Raw genomic sequence first — 24,309 nt, 5'->3', positions numbered from 1 at the left:
CATTCTAGTCAGTTTTTCGATTCTCAAGAAAAAAATCAAATATTGATTTTCGGGTGCCACCTTTAGGGAGCTGTAACTAAGCAGGGGGCTCAGAAAAAAAATTTTACATTGAAGATCCACCCTACTTTTTGACAAAGAATTTAATTTTTCGCAACAGGTCCTATGCACCATGTATATATTTATATTTGCTGTTTGTTGTCGTCTTTGCAACTTGTTTTTATAGTTGCTGAACTAAATGCTGAACTTGAACTAAATAATTATGGTAAGGGCGGCAAAATTTGAATAGCCTGCTGGCGGAATATATGTGAATCCGCCACTGGAAATCGTTACTTGTACATAGTCGAGCGTGACTGATTTTCAATATTTTCATAAAGATGGTTAATCTGGGTTTTGCAGACGTTTCGACCTACGGATACTCAAACAAACGTGTTTGATGTTTAAGTATCCGTGGTGTCGACCTATCAACCTGACACTAATCAGGGGGGGAGGTTTCTCAATCTGACAGTTTTAAGATGATAACAAAACATTTTTTTAAATATCCCCCTTCCTGTACCTCTAATCGTTTTTTATTCATTATGAAAGTTGTAGATAATAAAATTCTCTACAACTTCTGTCTGAAGCAATTTCTCATACCCTTAACTATTTTAGAGCTAGAGGGTGATAAGGGCGAGGAGGTTAGCAACACATATATCTCAAAAACGTCCGCAGACGTATAAAAAATTGCATCGGCCAAAATTCTAAGAAAATGTTATGCTCTACAACTTTCATGATAATGCGAAAACAATTTGAAACCCAGGAGAGGAGATTATTTAAAAAAATCTTATTTTTGTGACCTTTATGGCCAATTTTTATTGTTTCGGCTTGCTGAAACTGTCAGCGATTATACTTTTTCCGTTATTCTTGAATCATTAGTATCACTATAAGAAAAAAAGGCACAACGCTCGAGAATGTACACGTGACTTTTTTTGCAAGTTTGGCGCCCTCCCACACATTTTCTTCTTTTTTACTATTCTGACAGGCTGTCCTAGACAATTTCCCCTATATGCAATACTAATTTTTGGTAGAGGGTAGAGGTACTCTACAGGATTCAAGGTATCTCCCCTTACATTATTCTAATATGCTCTAGTAAATCCCAAATTTCCCTCTTGGGCTCCCAACTACAATTAAAGTACAGATTATTAGTGTTCTCTGGTTATAAGTATGTGCTGACATTCAAAATAATTATAATTAGCACCAAATTGAATAATTTTCTGTCTTCTGTACTTGTGCACAATGAATTCATATGATAATTTAAATTCACTGACTCGCTGGTTGAGGAATCGGAAGATTAGTCCTTTTATTGACATCATAAGAAAAAGAAAAGAGGTCTATGAATGAAATGTTGACATACGCCAACTGAAACATAAGTAGATAATTATTTACTATTTACCATAATAATATCAAAAATTATATATAACTCAGAACCAAAGATCAACAGGAAATGAATGAAACATACGTATAATTTAAATTTATTGGTAATGCAAGGTTCCAAATTGAAGGCCTCTTCTATATCTTCCCTTCATGTTGAGTCATATAATTAAAAATAATACATAAAATATCTACAAGAAATCTATTTATTATTTTTCAGTTCCACAATGAATCACTAGGATGGAATTAAAGGTTTGGGTTGAAGGGATACAACGAATAGTATGTGGTGTTACTGAAGCGACAACCTGCCAAGATGTGGTTTTTGCTCTAGCTCATGCTACTGGTAAATCTGGTAGATTCAGTCTTATAGAAAGATGGAGAAATAACGAAAGGCTTTTGGCGCCGTCAGAACATCCTCTAAAGGTGCCTAAAGAATTTGCAATAAATATCATTCATTTACCTCATAATCGTCATATTTTTAGATTTTGAACAAATGGGGAGAATATTCGAATGACGTGCAATTTATACTTCAATGGAATGAGAAATCTACAACTAAGCTCAAAGGCTCCCAACATAATACAAGTACACCACAAGTTTTGAATCTAAGTACCAGTTCTGATGATAGTAAAGAACGTTCAAAGCAATATTCTTTCAAGTGAGTTCTTACTGAAGATATCTTCACAAAAGTTCTTCATGAAAACCATGTTTCAGCTCGAGTCATCACTCTAGTTCAGATAACATAGGTATAGTTAAAGGTATCCAACAAGTTAAACCGCCCAGCATAGATGTTAAAAATACGTATACCCCTTCACCTCAAAGTTCTCCCAGGAGAAGCAATCATTCTGAATCAGAGAAGTCTGGTTCACCTAGTCATCGAATTGCTCCTCCTTACAAAGATCCTCCAGCACCTCCCCCTTACAGAGATCCTCCCCCACCTGCTTCTACTGTAAATCTAGAGAAACAAAGAACGAACATATTACAGGTCAGTTAATAGGTCTGCTTGGTTTGCAATTATGACAGTTCTGGGTTGATTCAAAACACAGTGATATATTTTAAGAGAACTAACACATAGCTTCCCAAGTCACTGCTGATATACTATTTTGAAACTGTCCTAAATGCTTTTTTTATGACTATGAAACCTCTATGCTAATCCTACTGCTTTTTAGAATTCTAGTAAATCTTCGAATAAATATAAAGATGATAGTTACAAGTTACAAGAATCTGTGTTATATAATGCTCAGTATAGAGAACTGATAACACTCATCAATTACCAGAGGGAGAGACTGACAAATCAGCAAGCTGATCTTACTAAGGTAAGGAAAAATACTATCAATTTCGGTTCAAGGACTTTTTTGTGCTTTTTTTCCCATTTTTTTCATATTTTCATTGCCATTAATACAGAATTAACAAGAATCCTTCTTGACAAGGACAAACTGCTGGGAAACTTATAAGGTTGTTAGGCTTTACATTTTGGAAAACTAAGTTTTTCAAGAAAAATCTATTTCAGAAGACTTGAATTCAAAATCTGTAAAATGAATTTCTATGTATCTGTGTAATCTCTTGTCAATACTATACAGCTCGCAATTTCTAAGTTATTAGCTAAACTTCGACAGGATAATGTGGATTCATGGTGTTAAGAAGTCCATTTTATCTACTTCGCTATTTTGAATCTATCGATGAACCGTGATTGATTTTGGTGAGAATTGAATTGGCCATTTTCGAGTTTTTTCAAATTTACTCGAAATTCAGGTCCCTTTTCAAACATTTTTTTGTTGTTAGGTAAGAGGATTTTTCAAAAGAATTTCGGTTCAGGTTATGAGGGAGGAATTGACTTTTAGCTGTTATTTGTTTCCACGACGAAAAACTCTACATTTCCTTGGTAGATTTCTTCATTTTAGAAGATGCTCAAATTGGTATATTTCTGTTATTTTGATCACTCAATGGTATGCCACCTTACAAAGTGTTGAAGAGAGCTGTGGTAGTTGTTTGTTCACATTAAGAAAGGAGAAATTTTTGGTGTTTTAATAAAAGTTTTGTGACTGTTAGAGGCAAGCATGAAGGCCTACCGAGCAGCCTAATGCAAACCGCTCTCAGGATTATCGAAAAGTGGTGCGAGGTAGAGGGGCTAACTCTCAATCTCTCGAAGACACCAGTGATTACTTTCACAAGAAAAAGGAATCTCGACTTCAGAGCGCCGGTCCTGAACAGCCAGTCTCTGAAGTTTTTCAATGAGTGCAAATATCTACAGTCCCTGGCCAGTTTATTAGACGCACTGAGGATTTTTTTTATATTTACTGGTATTGCCTGAGGAAAAAGCAGAATATTTGAATTTCATTTCCACAGAATGTCAGTTTTATCTACGACTCTCATTAAATTGTTCTATTTGGCATTTATTTTTGATGTTGTAGTATCTGTACTAAAGTATGAGTCAGTACTATGTCGTCCAGTGGACGTCTTGCATTCTGCAGGTTCGCATGTTATTTTGATAATCCACATATAGAATCATCATCCTCGAATGCAGCAAACCGAACAATTCTGCATTGATAGTATGAAGCTCTCTTAGCTACACAGGGTGGCTCAGCAAAATATTAGAATTTCATGTTTAATCATCAATAAATCAATATTTTTTATTGAATATGATATATTATATGTGAAAACCATTTACAGATGAAGTATATATAACATATACATTCAATTTAATAATTCAATATTCAAAAACCAATAACCTAATAACAAATTTCAAAGCGTGTTTAATTGAGATTTTGCATCGAATCAATGCGTCTAATAATATGGCCAGGGACTGTGGGTGTTATCCTGGACAGCCGACTCAACTGGAGAAAACACATAGAAAAGACTCTTTCTAGAGCCAAGACTCTTCGGAAAGACATACCGAAAATGGTACTGTGGCTATACACAGCAGTAGTACGTCCTATTGTCACCTATGCGTCCCTAGCATGGTGGACAAAAACCGAAGACTTCACCACACGCAGCCGGCTGCAGAAACAGCCTGTGTTGGTGTTACAGAAGCTATGCATACAGCTCCTACAGCAGCGCTTGAGGTCATACTTGATCTGCCTCCCCTACACCTACATGTGAGGAAATGTAGCCTGCTAGAAGCAATACGAATATCTTTAACGGGAATCTCCTATCCGGAAACTGGGTTGGACATATGAGGATATTAAGCGTTTTCGGAAACTTACTCGGATTCATTCGATGTCTTACCTTTTGTTGCTTTTGTTTACCTAACCCGAACATCCAACCCGTGTTCGATAAGTACGGTACTGCTAACTCGATCACTGACTCGGGTTGATTTACCGTAACCCAGTGAACTCTAAAAGAACTCTAACGGCATCTAGATGCAAGCAAACTGAGGAAGACTGAAAAGGAAGATGTAGAGCAATCTATCTCTGTCTGCGCTCTGTCAATTGGTTTATAACGATGTAAACAAAAACAACCCGGGGCGTTCAAGTGAGACGACTGCTACGTCCGCCGTCTGATGTTCTTATTCGATTGGTTGCTCTACATCTTCCGTCTCAATGAGACACACTTTACGTCGTATTTCGGTACCTAGGAGGCCCTTCCAGTTCTTTTAGAGTTCACTGCCGTAACCCGACACAAAAGCAGGGTTGTTCGAATCGCTAGAGTCATTGCATGCGCACTGCAGTTTAAGTTTTGCATCTGAAAAACGCGGAAATAAACCTTTCTACTCTACACTTAATAATTTTATATATTTTATGCGTAATTGTTCAAAAATCTGGGTGTTGAGATTTTTGGCAATTACTTAAAAGTGGACTGTTACCAAATGATTGAGTTGGAGATGGTAAAATAAAATCTTTATTGTATATCAAACACGTCACATAATAAATAGACACTCGCATGAAGTAAAATTATATACAACATCTAAACAGAGTGAACCTATTTACAAGTATTGAGAAGTTATTGAGAGAATTTGAAAGAAATGTTTCAATGAGAAAATCAACGTTGTATTTGCTTGAGAGAAAGAGCAGGTTGAGTGAATTTCATGTATCGAGTAACAAGATCAATTATTATGTATTTGATAAGAATTGAGAGAATTGAGATAGATTTGCATCAAAACGTGTTTATGTATTTTGAGTTGCATAATAATTGAGCTTGATAGTTATGAATTGATGTGAGTGTTATCATGCAAGCACAACGTTTACAGTGATAGAGTTTACGATTTCATAAACTGTCTCGCTATCAGAAAAACAGAAGGTTGCAGTGACAACTTGAGAAGTTAGAGATATGTAATGTATTGAGACAGGTGTAATGAGACAGAATGAGAGAGAGAGATGATTACCAACGCTTACAGGAATAGCAAATCTATTAGAAAAGCAGAAGGTGTTTTATGAGAGTACATAAATTGAGGTGAGTTGTGTTACAAATGTAATGTAGAGAGATGATTACCAACGCTTACAGGAATAGCAAATCTATTAGAAAAGCAGAAGGTGTTGTATGAGAGTACATAAATTGAGGTGAGTTATGTTACAAATGCAATGTAGAGAAATGAAATATTGTAAACGTAGAAAGAATTAATGAATAGTATTCATAATTGAGATGAAACAAGAAGAGCAGTTCATAACGTTAGAGAATAGAAATAAAGTATCATAAGTTTCAGGTAATAGAGACATGCAAAAGTTTATAATAAATTATACTTATTGAGTTGAAATCAGGTTGGACCTCCTCGAGCATTATCACAAACCAGTCTGTCCAAGAGAGTTAATTGAGTGTATTCCTTTGTTCGGAGTGCTGAGTGTAGTGAGATGGATTTCGATCTGGTCTATGAGAAGCCTTCGAAGTGTCCAACTTGAGCGTAGAGGTACCTGAAACTTAAGAGGCCTGAGAAGTCTGATCGTAAGAGGTGTAAAGATAATCTGAGGTGACATATATACAAAATGAGAGTGAATACAAGTATATGAGCTTCTAATAGAGTGGTGTGAAATGTGAACTTGGTGCTAAAATTAGAGAAATTAGAATGTGAGTGTTTTCGAGATGATGTGATTTTAAACGAATGGAATATCGATGCTTTTTGAGAGGGTTGAAGCAGTTAGGTACATTGAGCACGTGGTTGATTGAGAGATTCGGGGAAAATTGAGAAAATATACATGCAGACATGATATAGAGATGTAGAACAGAATATTTCAAATGTAATTTTGAGAAAATGCATAGCGATGGAGTGAATGTTGAGAGGAAAATTATGTAGAATGATATTCTAACGTGACACATGCAAAAATGATTACATTTTTTGTTGAGTGAAAAAAATACTGTACCTTTTTGAGATGTTGATCGATTGATTAGTATAATATAAAATAATATTATTAGATTTGAGCTGATTGAAAAAAGTTGAGAGTGCACTAAAAATCACGTTAAGAATTTAGACCAAGTTCCAATTCACTTGAGCGAACGAAGAATCTAAAGAGAATGAATTAAATTGAGCAGATTCAACAGGTTCCACCGGTTTTTTTTGAACAGCTGATTGACAGCGATTTAAAGGTTACGTTCACAGAAGCATGTAACGATAAACGCAGTCACTGAGTTGATTGAGATGTGCACTGAGTGTAGAGATGGGTTAAAAATTACTCCAATTTTTAACATTCCGGCCGCCATAATTAACGTAGTTGATTATAATCGAGTGAATCTTCGTGAATTATTCGTTGTGAGGAAATTGAGGCAATCCATCACTCCAGTGTCTGAGCTACTCAATCCACCCATAACTGGAGCGAAAAGACTGCTTTCAATCCTCAGAGTCCACCAGGATTGGTAATATGCATAACTTTGCAACGGGTCGACGTAGAGTTGTAGTGGGAGTCTTTAAGGTGACTACTCTTGTCAGTCCGTCATGCCCAGGGTGCATATCGAGAACTCTTGCCAAAGGCCACTTGCAGGGAGGTGTACGTTCATCTGTAATTAGAACTAAAGAACCAACCTTTACGTCATTGCGAGGATGGTGCCATTTTGAGATGGATAGCTGGCGTTGCAAATATTGTGATGACCATTGTGTCCAAAACTGTTGAGTTCGTTGTTGAACAAATTGCCATCTTGAGAGTCGAGAGGTGGAGAGATGTTCAAGAGATGGTTCTGGAACAGCTGTTAATGGAGCGCCTATGAGGAGATGTCCAGGTGTGAGAGCTACGCAATCGTCAGGGTCGTCACTGAGCGGTTCGAGCGGTCTTGAGTTGAGAATAGCTTCGATTTGAGAAGTTAGAGTCATTATTTCTTCTAATGTGAAGGATACATCCTTGACAGTTCGAATGAAGTGGTGCTTGAATGACTTGACGACAGCCTCCCATTTTCCACCCATATGAGGAGCTGCTGGGGGGTTGAAACACCATGTAGTGCCTTCATTGAGGAGTAGATTGGAGAGGGTCTGATTTTGACTGGAAGCCTTGGTGAAAAGTTCCTTGAGAGCGGTGTCTGCGCCGATGAAGGTGGTTCCACAGTCCGAGTATAGAGTGTGACATATTCCTCGTCTTGCTGTGAACCTGCGAAAGGCAGCGAGAAAGGAATCAGTTGAATAATCGCTTACAACTTCGAGATGAACTGCTGAGGAGGCAAAGCAGACGAAGACACAAACCCAGCCTTTGTGTGTTTTGGAACCCCTTCCTTTCCATGTCTTGAGAGTGAGTGGACCAGCATAATCTACACCGGTGTGGAGGAATGGACGAGATGGCTGCACTCGAGATGCTGGTAGCTGTCCCATGAGTTGTTGAGCGCGAACACCACGGTGCCTTGCACACAGAACACATTTCAGTATATGGGATTTAACTGGGGCTCTTCCTCCAATGATCCAATACTTTTGACGTATCGTGGCTAGAGTGAGTTGAGTGCCTCCATGTAGAGTTTTTCGGTGAGTTTCATCTATAACCAAAGAAGTAAATTGAGAGTGTCGAGGAAGAATAATTGGATGCTTGCTATCTGGGTCGAGTTGAGAATGGGAAATTCGTCCGCCTACACGAATTACACCATTGTTGTCGAGGAATGCAGTAAGTCTACTGAATACATGAGAAGAGTGAAGTGGAGTCTGTGATTGAAGAGCCTTGAGTTCATGTGGAAAGTAGACTTTTTGAGTTGCCTTTATCCAAAAAATTCGAGATGCTTCCAAGTCAGTTGAAGTCAGGTGTGTGAGGTGTGCTGGATCCAGCTTGCGTTGGAGTCGTGCGAGAACCTTTGAACAAATAGAGGTAATTCTCAACAATTTATTCAAATTGGAATACCTGTAGATGAGATCCCATGAGTAGTCTGACGTAGTGGAGGTGAGTATGGAGATGGCTGGTCTTGCTTCTGATTCATGGTCGGTTGTCGGTGCCGGCTGACGATTAGGCCATGAATCTTCTGACTTGGAAAGCCATGGTGGTCCCGTCCACCATAGCGAGTGGTTGCGAAGTTGAGATGAAGTTAACCCTCGTGATGCACAGTCAGCAGGATTGTCTTTGCCGGAAATATACCTCCAATGGGCCCTTGGAGTTAGATCTTGGATTGTTGCAACTCTGTTCCGTACAAAGTCCTTCCAACGTGAAGGGTGAGTGTTGATCCAAGCTAGAGTGATTGAGGAGTCCGTCCATAGAGTGGTTGAGTGAATGTTGAGAGCTAAAACATTATGCGCATAATTAACGAGTCGAGAGAGAAGAAGAGCAGCTGATAATTCGAGTCTCGGGATTGTGAGTGGTTTTAAAGGCGATACTTTGGTTTTGGAGCAAAGCATTGTAACTTTGCATTCCTTGGACGGAGTTCGAACGAGAAGGTAGAGAACGGCTGAAATGGCGAGTTGAGATGCATCAGAGAAGCCGTGGAGTTGAATGAAAGAACCCTCTTGAGTGTTAATCCATCTTGGAATTGTGATGCTGGCCAGCTTGGAGAGATCTTCACTGATGTCGTACCATTTCTGTTGGAGTAGTTGAGGTAGAGGTTCGTCCCATGATAACTTTTGGAGCCATAATTCCTGCAACAACATTTTAGCCCTAATCGTAACAGGGGAGACTAAACCGAGTGGATCAAATATTTTAGCAATATGAGATAGAACTGATCGCTTGGAGATCAAAGACCCAGATAGATTGGAGCTGACTTTAAAAGTGAAATAGTCTTCTTGAGGGTACCAGATTAGACCTAACACTTTAGTTGAGTGAGAACCTTCATCGAATGAGATTGGAGTTGGTGTTGATTCTTCCTCTTGAATGACGTGAGAGAGACTTGAGACGTTTGACTGCCATTTTGCTAGCGGAAGGCCGGCCGCCATGCAAAGGTTCTGGAGTTGTTTGGCAATTTCGAGAAGTTGATGTTCAGTATCTGCTCCACCACAAATATCATCAACATAACGACCTTTCGTTAGTGGAGGAATGGCTAGTGGAAAGTTGTGACCCTCATCTTGAGAAGTTGGAGAAGAACTCTGATTGCCAAAAATTGAGCTGATCTAGTTCCGTATGTGACTGTTGTGAGATGGTGTGAAACATTGGAGATTGAATTGGAAGGCGTTCCTGTTCTTGACACACAGGGCCTAGGATTAGCCAGCCGAAGATTGAGAGTTGCGCGATTGGAGATGATGGAGGGCCGTTTTTCATCTGAGGAAGAACAACTGAGCCATATACATCAGCACCCAAAATGATGTCGATGGCTCTTGAGATGTGGTATTCTGGATCAGCTAACTTGAGATGCTGGAGATGTAGAGATTGCTGAAAACATGTATAGAAGGAAGGCAAATTAGAGAAAGATGATGAAAGAATGTGAGCATCAATATTTATGGTTTGATGGTCATACGTCGACTTGAGAGTGAGGGCGAGAGATCCTTGTGTCTTAGAAGTCTTTCCATGAATTCCCACAATTACAACATGCGACTTCCTTCTAGAGATGTTGAGTTTTCTGGCTAGATCTTGAGAGATGAAGGTCAGCTCGGATCCACTGTCGATGAGTAGTCGAACCGTGTGTGATCCTGTTGAGGTGATGAGATGGGCGATGGCAGTGGCGAGGAGAGTGTTGAGTCGTGGTTGAGGTAGCTGGAGAAAAATAATTCAACGCTTCTTCGAACTATTTTGAAGGCTTTAGAGCTGAGTTGCTAGAACTCACCTCCCTTTGAGCAGATTTTTGAGATGTGAGAGCGTATTGTGGAAGCACTCGAGGGGGTACCGGTGGAACTTTGCAGTGTGGTTTACTGCTGAGAGGAGCATCATGTAGAAGTGTATGATGACGACTTCCACAGATTTTGCAGATCTTTGTCGTTCTGCAAGAGTGGCGATGATGTCTACCGAGGCAGTTGGAGCAGAGGATGCGAAGTAACACCACATCAGCTTTTTCCTGAGGTGAGCGCTTGGAGAAGCGAGGGCAATCTGCAACGAAGTGGTCGCGTCCACAATCATCGCAGGTGTAGCCGGGCATAGAAGAGACTTTTGAGATTGGAGTGTTCGAGGAGGCCGGTTTGCTTGAGATGAGTGGAGGAGAAGGTTTAATTGGAGCAGTAACCTTTTGAGCGATTGTGTGCACTGTTGTGCGAGAGCGAGATGATTCTTGAGGTGACTGTCTCTGGTTGGACTCAGTCCATTCTAGAGCTCTGGAGCGAGATTGGAGGAACTCCATCAACTGAGCGAAGGAGGGAAATTCGTTATTAGAGGAGATGAGAGTTTCCCAATGAGTGCGAGAGGCGTGATCCATACGATTGATGATATGGAACACCAAAAGATTATTGTTCTGCTCTAGATCTTCACCTAGAGCTTTCAAACTTTGGAGAGGATTGACGATGCTGTCAATAAATTGACGAAGAGATGAGGCGGTAGAATTTTTCTGATTCGCCAATGAGAATGAGAGAAGTTTTGAGTATTGAGAAGAGAGGAGCAGCCTTTTATTTTCATATTTATCCATAAGCTTCTTCCAAGCTATGGGGAACGAGACTTCCGTTAAGGGAAGACTGGAGATGGTGTCGAGAGGTTCGTGAGAGAGACATGTTCGAAGGTAATGCAACCTTTCAATGTCAGAGATTGAGGTGCTATTGATGACGAGTGATTGAAAAAGGTCTCGGAAGGCAGGCCATTTTGAGAAGTCGCCTGAGAAGGTGGGAATTGAGATGTCAGGCAATCGAGGACGAGTTTGAGAAGGCTGAGGGGCTTGAGCAGAAGTGGATGGCTGTGAATCCACAGGATTGAGTGACATATTGAGTTGTATCAATTTCGAGATGGCTGATTGGTATAGAGAGTATTCCTCGAAGAAGACTGAGGATGCGAAGTATTCGTGGTCGAGACAAGACTCAGGCCACGCTGACTCAAAATACGAGTGAGTCTTTGAGAAGCTCTTATGAAGGTCTTGCAGCTGTTCTTGAGTGTGTGACAGGTCTTGCACAGTCCATGTTGAGATGTTGGACAGCTTGGAGAAGATGTCCTTCATGAGTTGCAATCTACTCATTTGAGTGGTGACTTTCAATTTGAGGTTGGTGGGAAGACCAGCCGAGCGAGTTTGAGGTCCCACATCAGGCTGCGAAGATGTGGAAGATCTGGATGATCGAGTAGGAGGGACCTGGAGTTGAGCGTCATCCTCTTTTGGAGATGGAGAAGATCTTCCCGACTTTTGAGACATGACCTTTTGAGAAGAATGTGATATGAATGAATGATTATTCCAACTCAACCATCCGGCTCGAAGGACCAAATGTTCAAAAATCTGGGTGTTGAGATTTTTGGCAATTACTTAAAAGTGGACTGTTACCAAATGATTGAGTTGGAGATGGTAAAATAAAATCTTTATTGTATATCAAACACGTCACATAATAAATAGACACTCGCATGAAGTAAAATTATATACAACATCTAAACAGAGTGAACCTATTTACAAGTATTGAGAAGTTATTGAGAGAATTTGAAAGAAATGTTTCAATGAGAAAATCAACGTTGTATTTGCTTGAGAGAAAGAGCAGGTTGAGTGAATTTCATGTATCGAGTAACAAGATCAATTATTATGTATTTGATAAGAATTGAGAGAATTGAGATAGATTTGCATCAAAACGTGTTTATGTATTTTGAGTTGCATAATAATTGAGCTTGATAGTTATGAATTGATGTGAGTGTTATCATGCAAGCACAACGTTTACAGTGATAGAGTTTACGATTTCATAAACTGTCTCGCTATCAGAAAAACAGAAGGTTGCAGTGACAACTTGAGAAGTTAGAGATATGTAATGTATTGAGACAGGTGTAATGAGACAGAATGAGAGAGAGAGATGATTACCAACGCTTACAGGAATAGCAAATCTATTAGAAAAGCAGAAGGTGTTTTATGAGAGTACATAAATTGAGGTGAGTTGTGTTACAAATGTAATGTAGAGAGATGATTACCAACGCTTACAGGAATAGCAAATCTATTAGAAAAGCAGAAGGTGTTGTATGAGAGTACATAAATTGAGGTGAGTTATGTTACAAATGCAATGTAGAGAAATGAAATATTGTAAACGTAGAAAGAATTAATGAATAGTATTCATAATTGAGATGAAACAAGAAGAGCAGTTCATAACGTTAGAGAATAGAAATAAAGTATCATAAGTTTCAGGTAATAGAGACATGCAAAAGTTTATAATAAATTATACTTATTGAGTTGAAATCAGGTTGGACCTCATCGAGCGTTATCACAAACCAGTCTGTCCAAGAGAGTTAATTGAGTGTATTCCTTTGTTCGGAGTGCTGAGTGTAGTGAGATGGATTTCGATCTGGTCTATGAGAAGCCTTCGAAGTGTCCAACTTGAGCGTAGAGGTACCTGAAACTTAAGAGGCCTGAGAAGTCTGATCGTAAGAGGTGTAAAGATAATCTGAGGTGACATATATACAAAATGAGAGTGAATACAAGTATATGAGCTTCTAATAGAGTGGTGTGAAATGTGAACTTGGTGCTAAAATTAGAGAAATTAGAATGTGAGTGTTTTCGAGATGATGTGATTTTAAACGAATGGAATATCGATGCTTTTTGAGAGGGTTGAAGCAGTTAGGTACATTGAGCACGTGGTTGATTGAGAGATTCGGGGAAAATTGAGAAAATATACATGCAGACATGATATAGAGATGTAGAACAGAATATTTCAAATGTAATTTTGAGAAAATGCATAGCGATGGAGTGAATGTTGAGAGGAAAATTATGTAGAATGATATTCTAACGTGACACATGCAAAAATGATTACATTTTTTGTTGAGTGAAAAAAATACTGTACCTTTTTGAGATGTTGATCGATTGATTAGTATAATATAAAATAATATTATTAGATTTGAGCTGATTGAAAAAAGTTGAGAGTGCACTAAAAATCACGTTAAGAATTTAGACCAAGTTCCAATTCACTTGAGCGAACGAAGAATCTAAAGAGAATGAATTAAATTGAGCAGATTCAACAGGTTCCACCGGTTTTTTTTGAACAGCTGATTGACAGCGATTTAAAGGTTACGTTCACAGAAGCATGTAACGATAAACGCAGTCACTGAGTTGATTGAGATGTGCACTGAGTGTAGAGATGGGTTAAAAATTACTCCAATTTTTAACAGTAATAATTATGGAAAGAGAACAGAATTCGGCACAATGTGACATGTGTTATTTCATTAGCTAATGCTACTATACCTTCAATTTTCCTCTTGCTCACTTGAATGGCACATCACAAATAATAAAATATATGACAAACGCCAACAAATTCAAGCAAAGCTAGATAAACTCCAAGTATTACGTTGAAACAGAGACCCAGAGAAATTAATCTGAGACCCTCTGAGAATAAAATCATCAAATATTTGGTTATGTTATTCTTACGACTAACAATTTCGAAAACGTCTATTGAATCAACTGGACTCAAACCTCTTGGCAAAACCATCGTATGTTATGACAATCATCTTCAATTTCGAAGCGCCCTTTGAAACGGTCATAGCTGACCGTCCTAGTGCAATAAGTTTCATAAATCGTTTGGACAAAAAGTCATCCATGTGGTTTACTGATGGATCAAAATCAGAAATCTGTAAAGCCCTGGGAAGTGAACCCTCTATTTTACAGACCGAGGCACTGGCTATTTACGTATGCACTCAGGAGTGTCTTAAAATGAACCTCAAAAGGGTGTATATCTATATCACCACGGACAGCTAGGCGACGCTTAGTTCCCTGGAATCATACTCCCAGAGATCTCTGCTGAAATGGGAGTGCACAATACCATAAAGCAACTGGCCAGAGACAGCAAAGTTACTCTTCTATGGGCAACAGGGCATTGTGGTGTTGAAAGCCGATAAACTTGCAAAAGGATCATCAAGGTTAACACCTGCTGGACCTGAGCCTTTCTGTAGGCTTGGAAAATACCAATGTAAGGCAACGGTCCATCAATGGGTATGGAACAACAGAATAATCCTCTGGAGAAACACTTCTTGACTTACTCAGTCAAAGAAATTCGTGATGATTTCACCGACCTATACCAGAAAACTGCTAAAGCTATCACGAGCTGAGCTTCGGGTGATGGTGGGACTGCTGACAGGGCACTGTCCGTACAAATATCATTTGTACCGTATGGGATAGTCAGCAGATGAGATTTGTAGGCTCTGTGGATCAGAACCAGAAATAGCTGAGCACATGGTATACAAGTGTCCAGACCTGGCGGATCTAAGAACCACTTGCATGAGGAAACTGGTCCTGGATACCCACGAGGTAACGGCCAAGTCCCCTAAGGATGTTGTCGGTTTTATCAACACCATTGACGACCTCCTTGGGTTCCTATGAATGAGTAGATGTACATGGTCGCAGTTCCCGAAAGGCTAATAGGATCAAATAATAATAATAGTAATAAAAGTTTTCATAAACTCATGAAGCACCATGCTTCTGGCGCTTTTAAATCCTCTGGGTAAAGAGGCATTGAATCTATTGATCTTCAGATCCACCTTGAAGATAGATCTACTTTTAATCTTGTTAACATTTCACATATAATAAAACAAATTAATTTCAGTATGATGCTGAAATAGTATTTTGGGAATCAAAAGAAAGAGAAAAACAGCGGCAATTAGAATATATTGCTCAGGAACTCATTGCGATTACCAATACTAGTAAAATAAACCAAGAGCAAGTAAGTTTTTCACATTTTTCTAAAACTTTATCTACAAAGAATTTTTCTCAGATACAAGCTCTCAGCTCTCTAGAGGAAGAAAATGAAATAGTCAAGCAGCAAGAAAAAACATTGATGTCGGAAATTACTTTGTTGAGGTCCAAATTGGCGAATTGTGAAACGGAACTTTTGCAATGTAAAAATAAAATGAGGTAAAATTATTACAGATATTCGATAAGATCAAATCTTTATTGAATAATCGAATTTCAGACTGCTGATGGATGAGTATCAGATGGAACAGAGGATGCAGATGAGAAAATCTGAATCCAGGAAACAATTTGAGAAAACTTTACTTGCTGAAATGGAAAGACTCGAAAAAGACATCGATTTAGCCAAACAAAGTACAGAGTTACATCACTTGACTGCTGAAACGTTGAAGAAAGAGGTAATTATTTGTTTAAATCTATACCAGTTCTTTTCGATAAAAAAAAATGTGCTGTTGAAATTGTTTTTTCCATGTGGTTCTCGAGATATTTTACAAAATGTATCAAATGGACCAGCCCAACACTTTTCATTTGGGATTTAATGGCTCAAATATAAGGTGCTATACATGTAACGAGTTGGACGAATTTTTGCAAAATTTCCTTTTGTTTCCGAAATAATCGAAAATGAAAAAAAAAATTTTGTCATCTCGAAAATCTGTGCTGACTTATACTTCAAATATCTTCAACGAAATTCACCGAATTTTCCGGGAAATCGCGAAAATGAAGAAAGTTAGCCTAGCTCTTTTGTTTTTTTCGAATTAAAACATTGTGCTACTTTGTGTACTAAGTTGCGCTTTTGAAATTTTCACGCAAATCTTTCGAATTCTCCTCAAAATGAAGATTCCGGGATTAAGCCCAGCACTTTCGTTTTTCTTTCTTGAAAATCGTTTATACAAAGGTTGATTCACCTCGATGGTCTATTAATCATTTATGGAGAACTAATCATAATTTTGTGCTGAAAATTTGCATGTTGGGATTTTTTACTTTGAACTTTTTTCCTAAGATATTTTCATAGATCTCCGGCATACCGGAAACAATCGCTTCCTATTTAAAAAGGCACACCCTGTACCTATCTATCTTGTGACCAACTTGATCATCTGCTCATAAACACCCTATACATTTTACTTGCAGCAAACAGTGTTAAAATACTAAATAATAGAGAAATTTAAAATGGTAAAGATCTCTTTGAAAAAATCCTGCTTACCAGAGATATTCCAAAAAATGTGATCTCCTGTTTTCTCCATTTTTTTCATAAGAATCCAAATAACTCGTAAACCGTTGAGTTTATACCCAAGGTGTGGAACACTGTTGCAATTGTCATGAATTCAACTATCTAACGATGCCTGGGTGTGCCATCTGAAATAAGAAAGTTGTAGGCTGTTTTCGGTTTAACCGGAAGTTGCAGCGGTCTGAAAATATTTTAGGCACACCAACATGGAACTTTACACTTTTCCTTCAAATGATGGAAATTAGAAAAATTAGTAGATTATTGGAAAATCAGGCTTGAAACACAGTCTCACTATCACCCATTTCAGTTAAACAATTCTCTTTACATGGGCCGGTTGATTAACCAAAGGTAATTTTTTTGTCGAAATTATGATTTCCAAAATATAAAGTTTCATTTTGACAATACTTTCACTACATATCGCATTATATAACCATTGTATAAAGATCAGAAGTATGTGGTCTTTATACAATGATATAACTTTTCACTCACTCCTTGTATAGTCTCATCATACTTATAAACAAAACTTAAATTGGTATAATAGGTAGCTGCTCTGGAAGCTGCAATCGTTGAAAAAAAGCGGCAAGTCGAACATTTAGTTGATGAGATGAAAGAAGCTAACCTTGAAAGTCTAATCGCTGTTCCTTCTGAAGATATAAGACAAATTGTTGAAGGACCATCTAAGGCGGGTAGTACAAGGAAAATGATAGGATCTCCAAGACAGCTGGAGAACGCAGTACCTACAAATAAAAATCCACATGGTGTATGGGTTTGAAAACCTGATGTTAATCTTACACATATCGCTCAAAATTCAGAAAAAATCTTTGGGATCACGTTTTAGGAAAAGACGTTTTTATATTTTCATTCACACAAAATATGAGCATTCAGCAGTGATTATTTAGTTTTCAAGAACAAATATTCTCTTCAATTGCTTCCTGCATATCACGCATACCAAAAAATATTTTATCGGGACACAAACAGCTATAAAAAAAATTTTATCTAAATAATTTTGCACTCTTTAAATTGAAAAATTTGGTCTTTGAGAAATAACTTCTAGTTATTCTTCGCTAAACTCAAATTCAATAGAAGTGATTAGATCTATTCCTACACAAAGCTCTGACGTAATAAAATCGTTCGTTGCCGGTTGCTGTTGGTTAACTTGGGGCAGGCAAAACGTTTCTAAGAACCAGTGTTTATAAAATTTTGTCTGCCCTACAGTAACTTAACGAATTTGACAATTCGTTAAAAATCTAACCATCACATAGTTGTCAATCGCATTATTGTTAACCAAGAGGATATAAAAAGGAGGATCAATTCAGTTCAGAGACTTTCGGGAGGGTGATGACGTATGGGGTGGTCAGATAAAGCCTAATTTTATGATAACTAAACCGATGTGCGCTAGTGTGACGTAGGCTGTGGCAACACTCCTGTGTCTCCGAGTAAATCCGATCTCTTTTCTCGCCTCCTTTCAATTTCCTCTTGTTTATAATAATGGTTTTTGCCATCAGTATATCTGCAAGTTGATTTAATGTAAATTCACAAAATTTATTTTATACTTCTTCAGTTATCACAATATACATTAGTTTGATGTGATATTTGTCTACGTGAATAAATGAGTCAAAGAAATAGGATTTAACCTATTCTTATTATTTTAATTGTATTAAAATTGGATATATATTCATAGAATACCTAGATATATATAGATGATATATAACTGCAACAGTTTTATGTATATTTATTATTTGTTGAAATGACTCGACAAAATATATTTTCTGTTTAAAAAAATTGAAATACTGTGCAATACGTTATCACAATTCGGAGAACATTTAGCGTTAATCAAATCAAAGAGTGTTTATACAGGGATTGAGTGTAAATGCGGCCCCATTTAAAACCTTTTTTGCCACTGCGTAAAAAAAAGTTTCGTACGAAAGTTTTATGATTTTATATCAATTAAAAAATAAATTTAATCTTACAGGGTGTTTCAGAAAGTCTGGCCATGACTTTAATTTTTTATCGTATATTTTGATTTTGCATACAATTCTGAATATCCTATGTATGATGTTAAAAAAGTGGGTTCACACCCAGTATAAACTTTTTTTTAGAGTGGCACAAAAGTAAAGTTGAGAGGCATTTATAATCAATCGTCCTGCAAATGTGTTAGAGCCGTCACTAAATTTCAGAAACTCCGATATTTTTATTTTTATGACCCACTTATAGAATAATGATTTTAATATAATGTATTTTGATTTGATTTCAAACAAATATAAGTCTGAAGTTTCATTTAAAACTATCACAGCATATAAGAATAAGCCATGTTATTTGTAAGTAAGTTATTGATGTTATTTATTGTTAGGTGATTGGATTTTTAAATTTCAAAAATGTATCAACTTTTGTCTGGAACACTAGTATGGAGAATTTTTTTCACACTGCCATTGTTTGCTGCATATTCTTGAAAAATATATTGAGAGTTTCAACGAGAAATTTGTCTCATTCAATTTTTTTTTCTCCCAAATCTATAGTGAATGATTATTATTAGGCTTTTTAGATCCAGGTTGGCATGCAACTTCATACCATCCAACTGGAGGAGAAAATTTAAAATTTCTCCTCCTATTCTCTATGGCGAGTCTATTCCACTTGTGGACGAAGCTAAATATCTGGGTATTACCCTGGATAAGAAGCTTCACTGGAACTGCCTTGTGAATATAGTCATCCACAACTCCAGGCACCTTCTATCAGCCTGTCAAAGGATTTGTGGAAAAACTCGGGGAATAGCGCCTAAGCAGCACGGTGATAAGAACAATAATCACCTACGGCTGCATCGCCTGGTGGTCCTACACAGAACACATTCAAATCTAAAACATACGTTCGAGACTTTGGACAACGGCATTCCGTTCTACTCCAACTTTATCCATGGAGATGCTACTGAACCTCCCTCCCCTTCACATTCTTTTCCAGGGAGAGGCAAGACTAGCAATTCACAGGCTCCACCACCTTACCGTAAATGAGCCTGACAAACTAATTTTCGGACTCAATCGGCTCGTAGCCCAACTGGAGACGGACGAGGTGATGGGCATGAGAACTGACCAAATAATCACCAGAACCAGCACAGTCAGAACTATCAGTTCTCTGATTCCAAGTAGAAACTAATGAGTCTGTCACAAGCATTGAACTCTAAAAGAACTGGAATGGCATCTCGGTGCAGGCAATCTGAGGAAGACTGAAAGGGAAGATGTAGAGCAATATATCTCTCTCTGCGCTCTTTCAATTGGTTTATAACGATGTAAACAAAAACAACCTGGGGCGTTGAAATGAGACGACTGCTGCGTCCGACGTCTGATGCGGTTATTCAATTGGTTGCCGAACTATTAGAAAGAGATGGGTTGCTCTACATCTTCCGTCTCAGTTGGACACACTCTTCGTCGTATTTCGGTACCTAAGAGGCCCTTCCAGTTCTTTTAGAGTTCAATGGTCTCAAGGAATTCTATTTACAAGGACCTTGTTGGTTCACTGATGGCTCCAGAACCAAAGAGACGGAGTCTACAGTCGTAGACCACTGACAAAACTCAGTGCTAGCATTGAGTATTAAACCCACTGTGGGTTTAATACTCAATGGTGCTAGTCTGGGCAGGTCGGCGACAGCATTCCTCCGGAAATCTTCGCCATTGATCTATGCGCCAATCACCATCCTTGACTTGGGTTGGAAGGGTAGGTCAATGAAAATCCTAACGGATAGTCAAGCAATTCAGCACGCAGCTTCTCGAATGCAGATCTAAGCTGGCCAAATTGGGAAGTCGCAACAGACTGCATCTTATTAGAGTTCCTGGACACTCAGTCTTCAGCGCTTATTGGCCCGGAATAACCAACTATAGGAATTTCTAATTCCTTAATCAGGGAACCGAACAACAGCTGGATAAGGCAAATGGTCCTGAAATACTGGCGTAACCGTACTGGACTGCGTCACTCTCACAGGGCCATTTCAATATCTCCTAGTCCATACACCAGTCGATGGCTAGGATTTTCTAGAACCAATCTGAGATCTATAATGGCGGTCTTCACGGGACATTGCAGGCTCAGAGCTCACTTACAAACTAAGCATCGTCAATGAATCGCTCTGCAGGCTCTGCCTAGATGAGGACGAAACGATTGCGCACATTCACTGTGCCCAGCGGCAGACAGGGTCAGACTTGGAGTTTTTGGCTCTCCCAAGCTGAATCTAGAGGAACTCGAGAATTACCTCCCCTTTAACATCTTCTCATTTCTGAGTATGATGGGATTAGAGGGAGAGGTTTAGCTGTATGGGCTTTTGTCTGTGTACTACAATAGACCGCTTTAGCCGCGATGGTAGGTTTGGTTGATCCGACCAACACACCCAGCAATCTGTTAATAGTTAATAATTTTAAAATTGTTGTAAACAATAACAATAAGAAAAACGCCGACGTGAAGTTAGGAGGTTTTTGGCACTTCTTCAAATTTATAGTAAGGGGGTTCGTCCATCAACTCGGCTCGTCTGAAGCCACTTGGCAACAAGAAAAACATAGTTTCTGCGCTTACGTCTTTTTTTAATTCCTAATGAACCTAGATACCACGTACACTAAATTTTTTAAGGTCAGTTGCGTTCCAATGCCCTTAAGTGTTTCCTGGATAGTGGAAGGGTACGAAAACGAAAGCTCGTTTTACTGTAGTGAACCGCGGGGCGCAGTATTCCAGGCGCGTAGCGTCTCTCCTCTGTTTCTGAGTCATATCTTGCCCTGCAAATTGACAAAGTGAAACCTCTTATTTATACCATTACTTGGTTTGCACACATGCGACGTCTGCAAAATTTGTTTTCAGGTAGCAAATAGATGAGTGGAACGAAGATGTATGAACAAAACCAGACGCGAAATAAAGAGAACAAATATTTCTCCTCAACGAATTACGTGACTGAATTAGTGCAAGTGCAACTGAGCACCGGTTACTGGCTTTCATTTCAATTGGGCGCGGCTTAGAAAGTTCAAGCGAGGAAAATTGTTCTACAATTCTTTGTCTAACTGATTTGCTTTCAACTTTCCTCTCCATTGAACTCAATAATAATAATATTCTTTAATGTTCCTCTCATGGGATAATTGCTTACCCTAGATTACCCTTTACCAGACTCCAAGACCTATGTAGGAGACGGCTGTGGTTCGTATCTCTCAGTGGGCGGGGTTTAGTGAAAAACATCTGTCCCTTGTCAAATTTGAATTTTTCCAAATTGAATCTTTCTTGAATTTTTTGATCAATTTCGATTAAAATAGTGTCGATTTTTCGAATATAGATGTGTAGATGATAAAGTAATTACGATCAAAGATTCTCTTTGTCACATTCCACTGAGTTTTCACTGATAATTCAGTCATGAGCATTCAGAATATCATTCTCGCATCCAATTATAATCTATATACAACCATTCAATGACTCTCATTTGATACTTCTTCAGTATTGAGAAATGCAAGGGTTTCAGTGATTTTGTTTTTGAAATCGAGTGACTGTAGTATCGTTGATTGGGCAATCAAAGTTTTGTAAAACCCGCGGTTGATCACGTCCTTTTTTTGGTATTTCTGTGCTTTTACTAAGGAACAATAATATTTTGTTCTACGCTACAATGTAAAATGGAATATGGGCTTTATAACTCAATGATCAAATGGTATAGAATCGAATAGTATTTTTTAACGGAATAACTGTCAAATTAACGAAAACTTTCTCGTATTACCGATACAAAATGGGGCCAGACGATTTCATTATACCTTCAACCTAGTAGTGCCATTGTAGAGGGTTCACATTGGTGAAAATAATTTGGAGATGTTCCCACCATTTCCCTATGTTTTCAATTCAACGTCATTTGCCTAATGTTTTTGTACAAAATTTCAAACAGATTCATGATATATTCCTTTGTAAACTTTATATGTGCACTCCCATCAGTGAAACACCCTGTAATAAGTGTATTAGGGATGATAGTGTTTGACATCGCACTTTCACCAGGTGATAAATGATTACCATCTTTCTCTTTGAATGTATCAATTATTATGGTAGAATTGTTAATTCTAAAGGTGTAAATTATGATGAAATAGCAAAATAAGAATAGACGAATAAAAACACTTTTTTATTATACAATAAAAAATTGCATAGTAAAAAATTTAAAATATTACCTGCTAAACTATTCTTAACAATAAACTGACAAATATATTAAAACAAAGAACACTTCGACAACGGTTCCTCAGAGGAGTTATGTTTTCTCTTCTTTCTCCTTGTTGTACTTTTCTAACTCCCTAAGGAACTGTGCCTTAGGTTTCATAACATTGGGCCGATCACCACGACACTTAGGGCAATACCATTTTCCTTTGGGTTTTGTTGTGAGAGACACACATGAAAAATGGAACCACTCTATAGGGCAAAGATCATTGTCGCACATAATCATTTCACCATAAGAAATTTGATCGCATAAACAATAAGTTGGTTCATCAGGATCAATAATAGGTTCTTCTTCTTTGGAAGAATGATCTTCCCTCTGAGTCTGAGTATTTTGCCTAGACTTCCTTTTCTTCTTTTTCCCAGTATTTGTCTTTCTTTGAGATGAATTTGGTACAGACTGAATCTGACTTTTTGATGGCGTTTCAACCATAGGCTCTACCTGGTTATTTTCAGTATAAGTATCATTCCTTCCCCCTCGACGTGACCTTTTATTGGATCTTTCCACTAATGGGGCTGAATTAGTCATACTACTGGAAGAAGTTGGTAGTGGAACATCTCTATTTTCATTTGAACTTTGATCCTCTCTGGTAACATCTGCAATGAAAGGGTAAGTTGTAGAGTATTATGTGCTAATATAATAATAATATAACATTGCTACATTGCTATAAAAACTAAATTTACATATTGCAGTTATGTGAAAAGAATTGATTGAATTATGTAGTGAATATTCTGCTACATATTAATTTGATAAAATATCAATAGAAAATCAAAGTATCTAACAACTGACCCAAATTTCTTAAATCCATGTTCAAAGATCGACACCTCAGCTCAATCTTGTCATTCATGGTTTGAACCACGGACATCTTTTCGTCACCTATTTCTTGAGCTGCACTCAGAGCTATTTGCATTCTAAGATAACATTTTTGTTTTTGTTTTGGATTTTCATCTGCCTGTTTTTTCCAATGTTTAGCTTCCTTGACTTTAGCTATAAAAAAATAGTTTTATCATACGAATTCGTGGAGTACATGTATTTAATAATCTAATAGATGCTCACCTATAAAACAAACATGTAATTCCCTAATTCTAGACACAAGCCTTTGCACTTCATTTGGAAAATTTTCAACGGAATCTAAATAATTTTCCACGTAAGTAGCAGCATTAAGTGCCTCTGAAGATGGTTGATTTATCATTGTTGAATACTTTCCTCAAAAATACATCTCTCCTAAATAAAAGAAAGTTCTTACAGATGGTACAAAACGAAAGGATAGCAACACACTACAGATGATTTCACAAATCACATTTGACTCGTAAACAAACGAATTAGCTTATAAAAAAAATCTGTGCGCGTGCGTGCATCAACTTGAATCATAGATATAATAATATCAGGTCTATGA

At 37.9% G+C, this 24,309-nt stretch overlaps 3 protein-coding genes across 5 annotated transcripts; 1 reads left to right on the top strand and 2 right to left on the bottom strand.

The window, feature by feature from the left end:
- Positions 1-1,373: 1,373 nt before the first annotated feature.
- Positions 1,374-19,192, top strand: LOC123309518 (ras association domain-containing protein 8). Of its 2 annotated transcripts, none has more exons than XM_044892676.1 (9): positions 1,374-1,514; positions 1,628-1,830; positions 1,890-2,062; positions 2,119-2,389; positions 2,574-2,720; positions 15,347-15,463; positions 15,515-15,654; positions 15,713-15,887; positions 17,256-19,192. In XM_044892676.1, the coding sequence occupies exons 2-9, from the start codon at positions 1,648-1,650 to the stop codon at positions 17,484-17,486; spliced, it is 1,437 nt and encodes a 478-aa protein (XP_044748611.1). In that variant the 5' UTR covers positions 1,374-1,514; positions 1,628-1,647; the 3' UTR covers positions 17,487-19,192. The 2 variants fall into 2 exon arrangements, with proteins under 2 accessions (XP_044748611.1, XP_044748610.1); XM_044892675.1 differs by having other exon boundaries at positions 1,403-1,562.
- Positions 9,756-13,663, bottom strand: LOC123309517. 2 transcript variants are annotated; one of them, XM_044892674.1, is made up of 3 exons: positions 13,595-13,663; positions 10,483-11,982; positions 9,756-10,412 (listed from the first exon to the last, which is right to left on the bottom strand). In XM_044892674.1, the coding sequence occupies exons 2-3, from the start codon at positions 11,977-11,979 to the stop codon at positions 9,783-9,785; spliced, it is 2,127 nt and encodes a 708-aa protein (XP_044748609.1). In that variant the 5' UTR covers positions 11,980-11,982; positions 13,595-13,663; the 3' UTR covers positions 9,756-9,782. The 2 variants fall into 2 exon arrangements, with proteins under 2 accessions (XP_044748609.1, XP_044748608.1); XM_044892673.1 differs by lacking the exon at positions 13,595-13,663 and having other exon boundaries at positions 10,483-12,126.
- Positions 19,193-22,807: 3,615 nt separating the features above from the next.
- LOC123309521 (inhibitor of growth protein 2-like) lies at positions 22,808-24,243 on the bottom strand. Its single transcript, XM_044892678.1, has 3 exons — positions 23,970-24,243; positions 23,703-23,900; positions 22,808-23,509 (listed from the first exon to the last, which is right to left on the bottom strand). The coding sequence occupies exons 1-3, from the start codon at positions 24,103-24,105 to the stop codon at positions 22,950-22,952; spliced, it is 894 nt and encodes a 297-aa protein (XP_044748613.1). The 5' UTR covers positions 24,106-24,243; the 3' UTR covers positions 22,808-22,949.
- Between the last annotated feature and the right edge of the window lie 66 nt (positions 24,244-24,309).

This window comes from Coccinella septempunctata, chromosome 3, assembly GCF_907165205.1.
Source record: "Coccinella septempunctata chromosome 3, icCocSept1.1, whole genome shotgun sequence".
Classification (NCBI taxonomy): domain Eukaryota; kingdom Metazoa; phylum Arthropoda; class Insecta; order Coleoptera; family Coccinellidae; genus Coccinella; species Coccinella septempunctata.
This window is presented reverse-complemented; position numbering and strand designations above follow the sequence as displayed.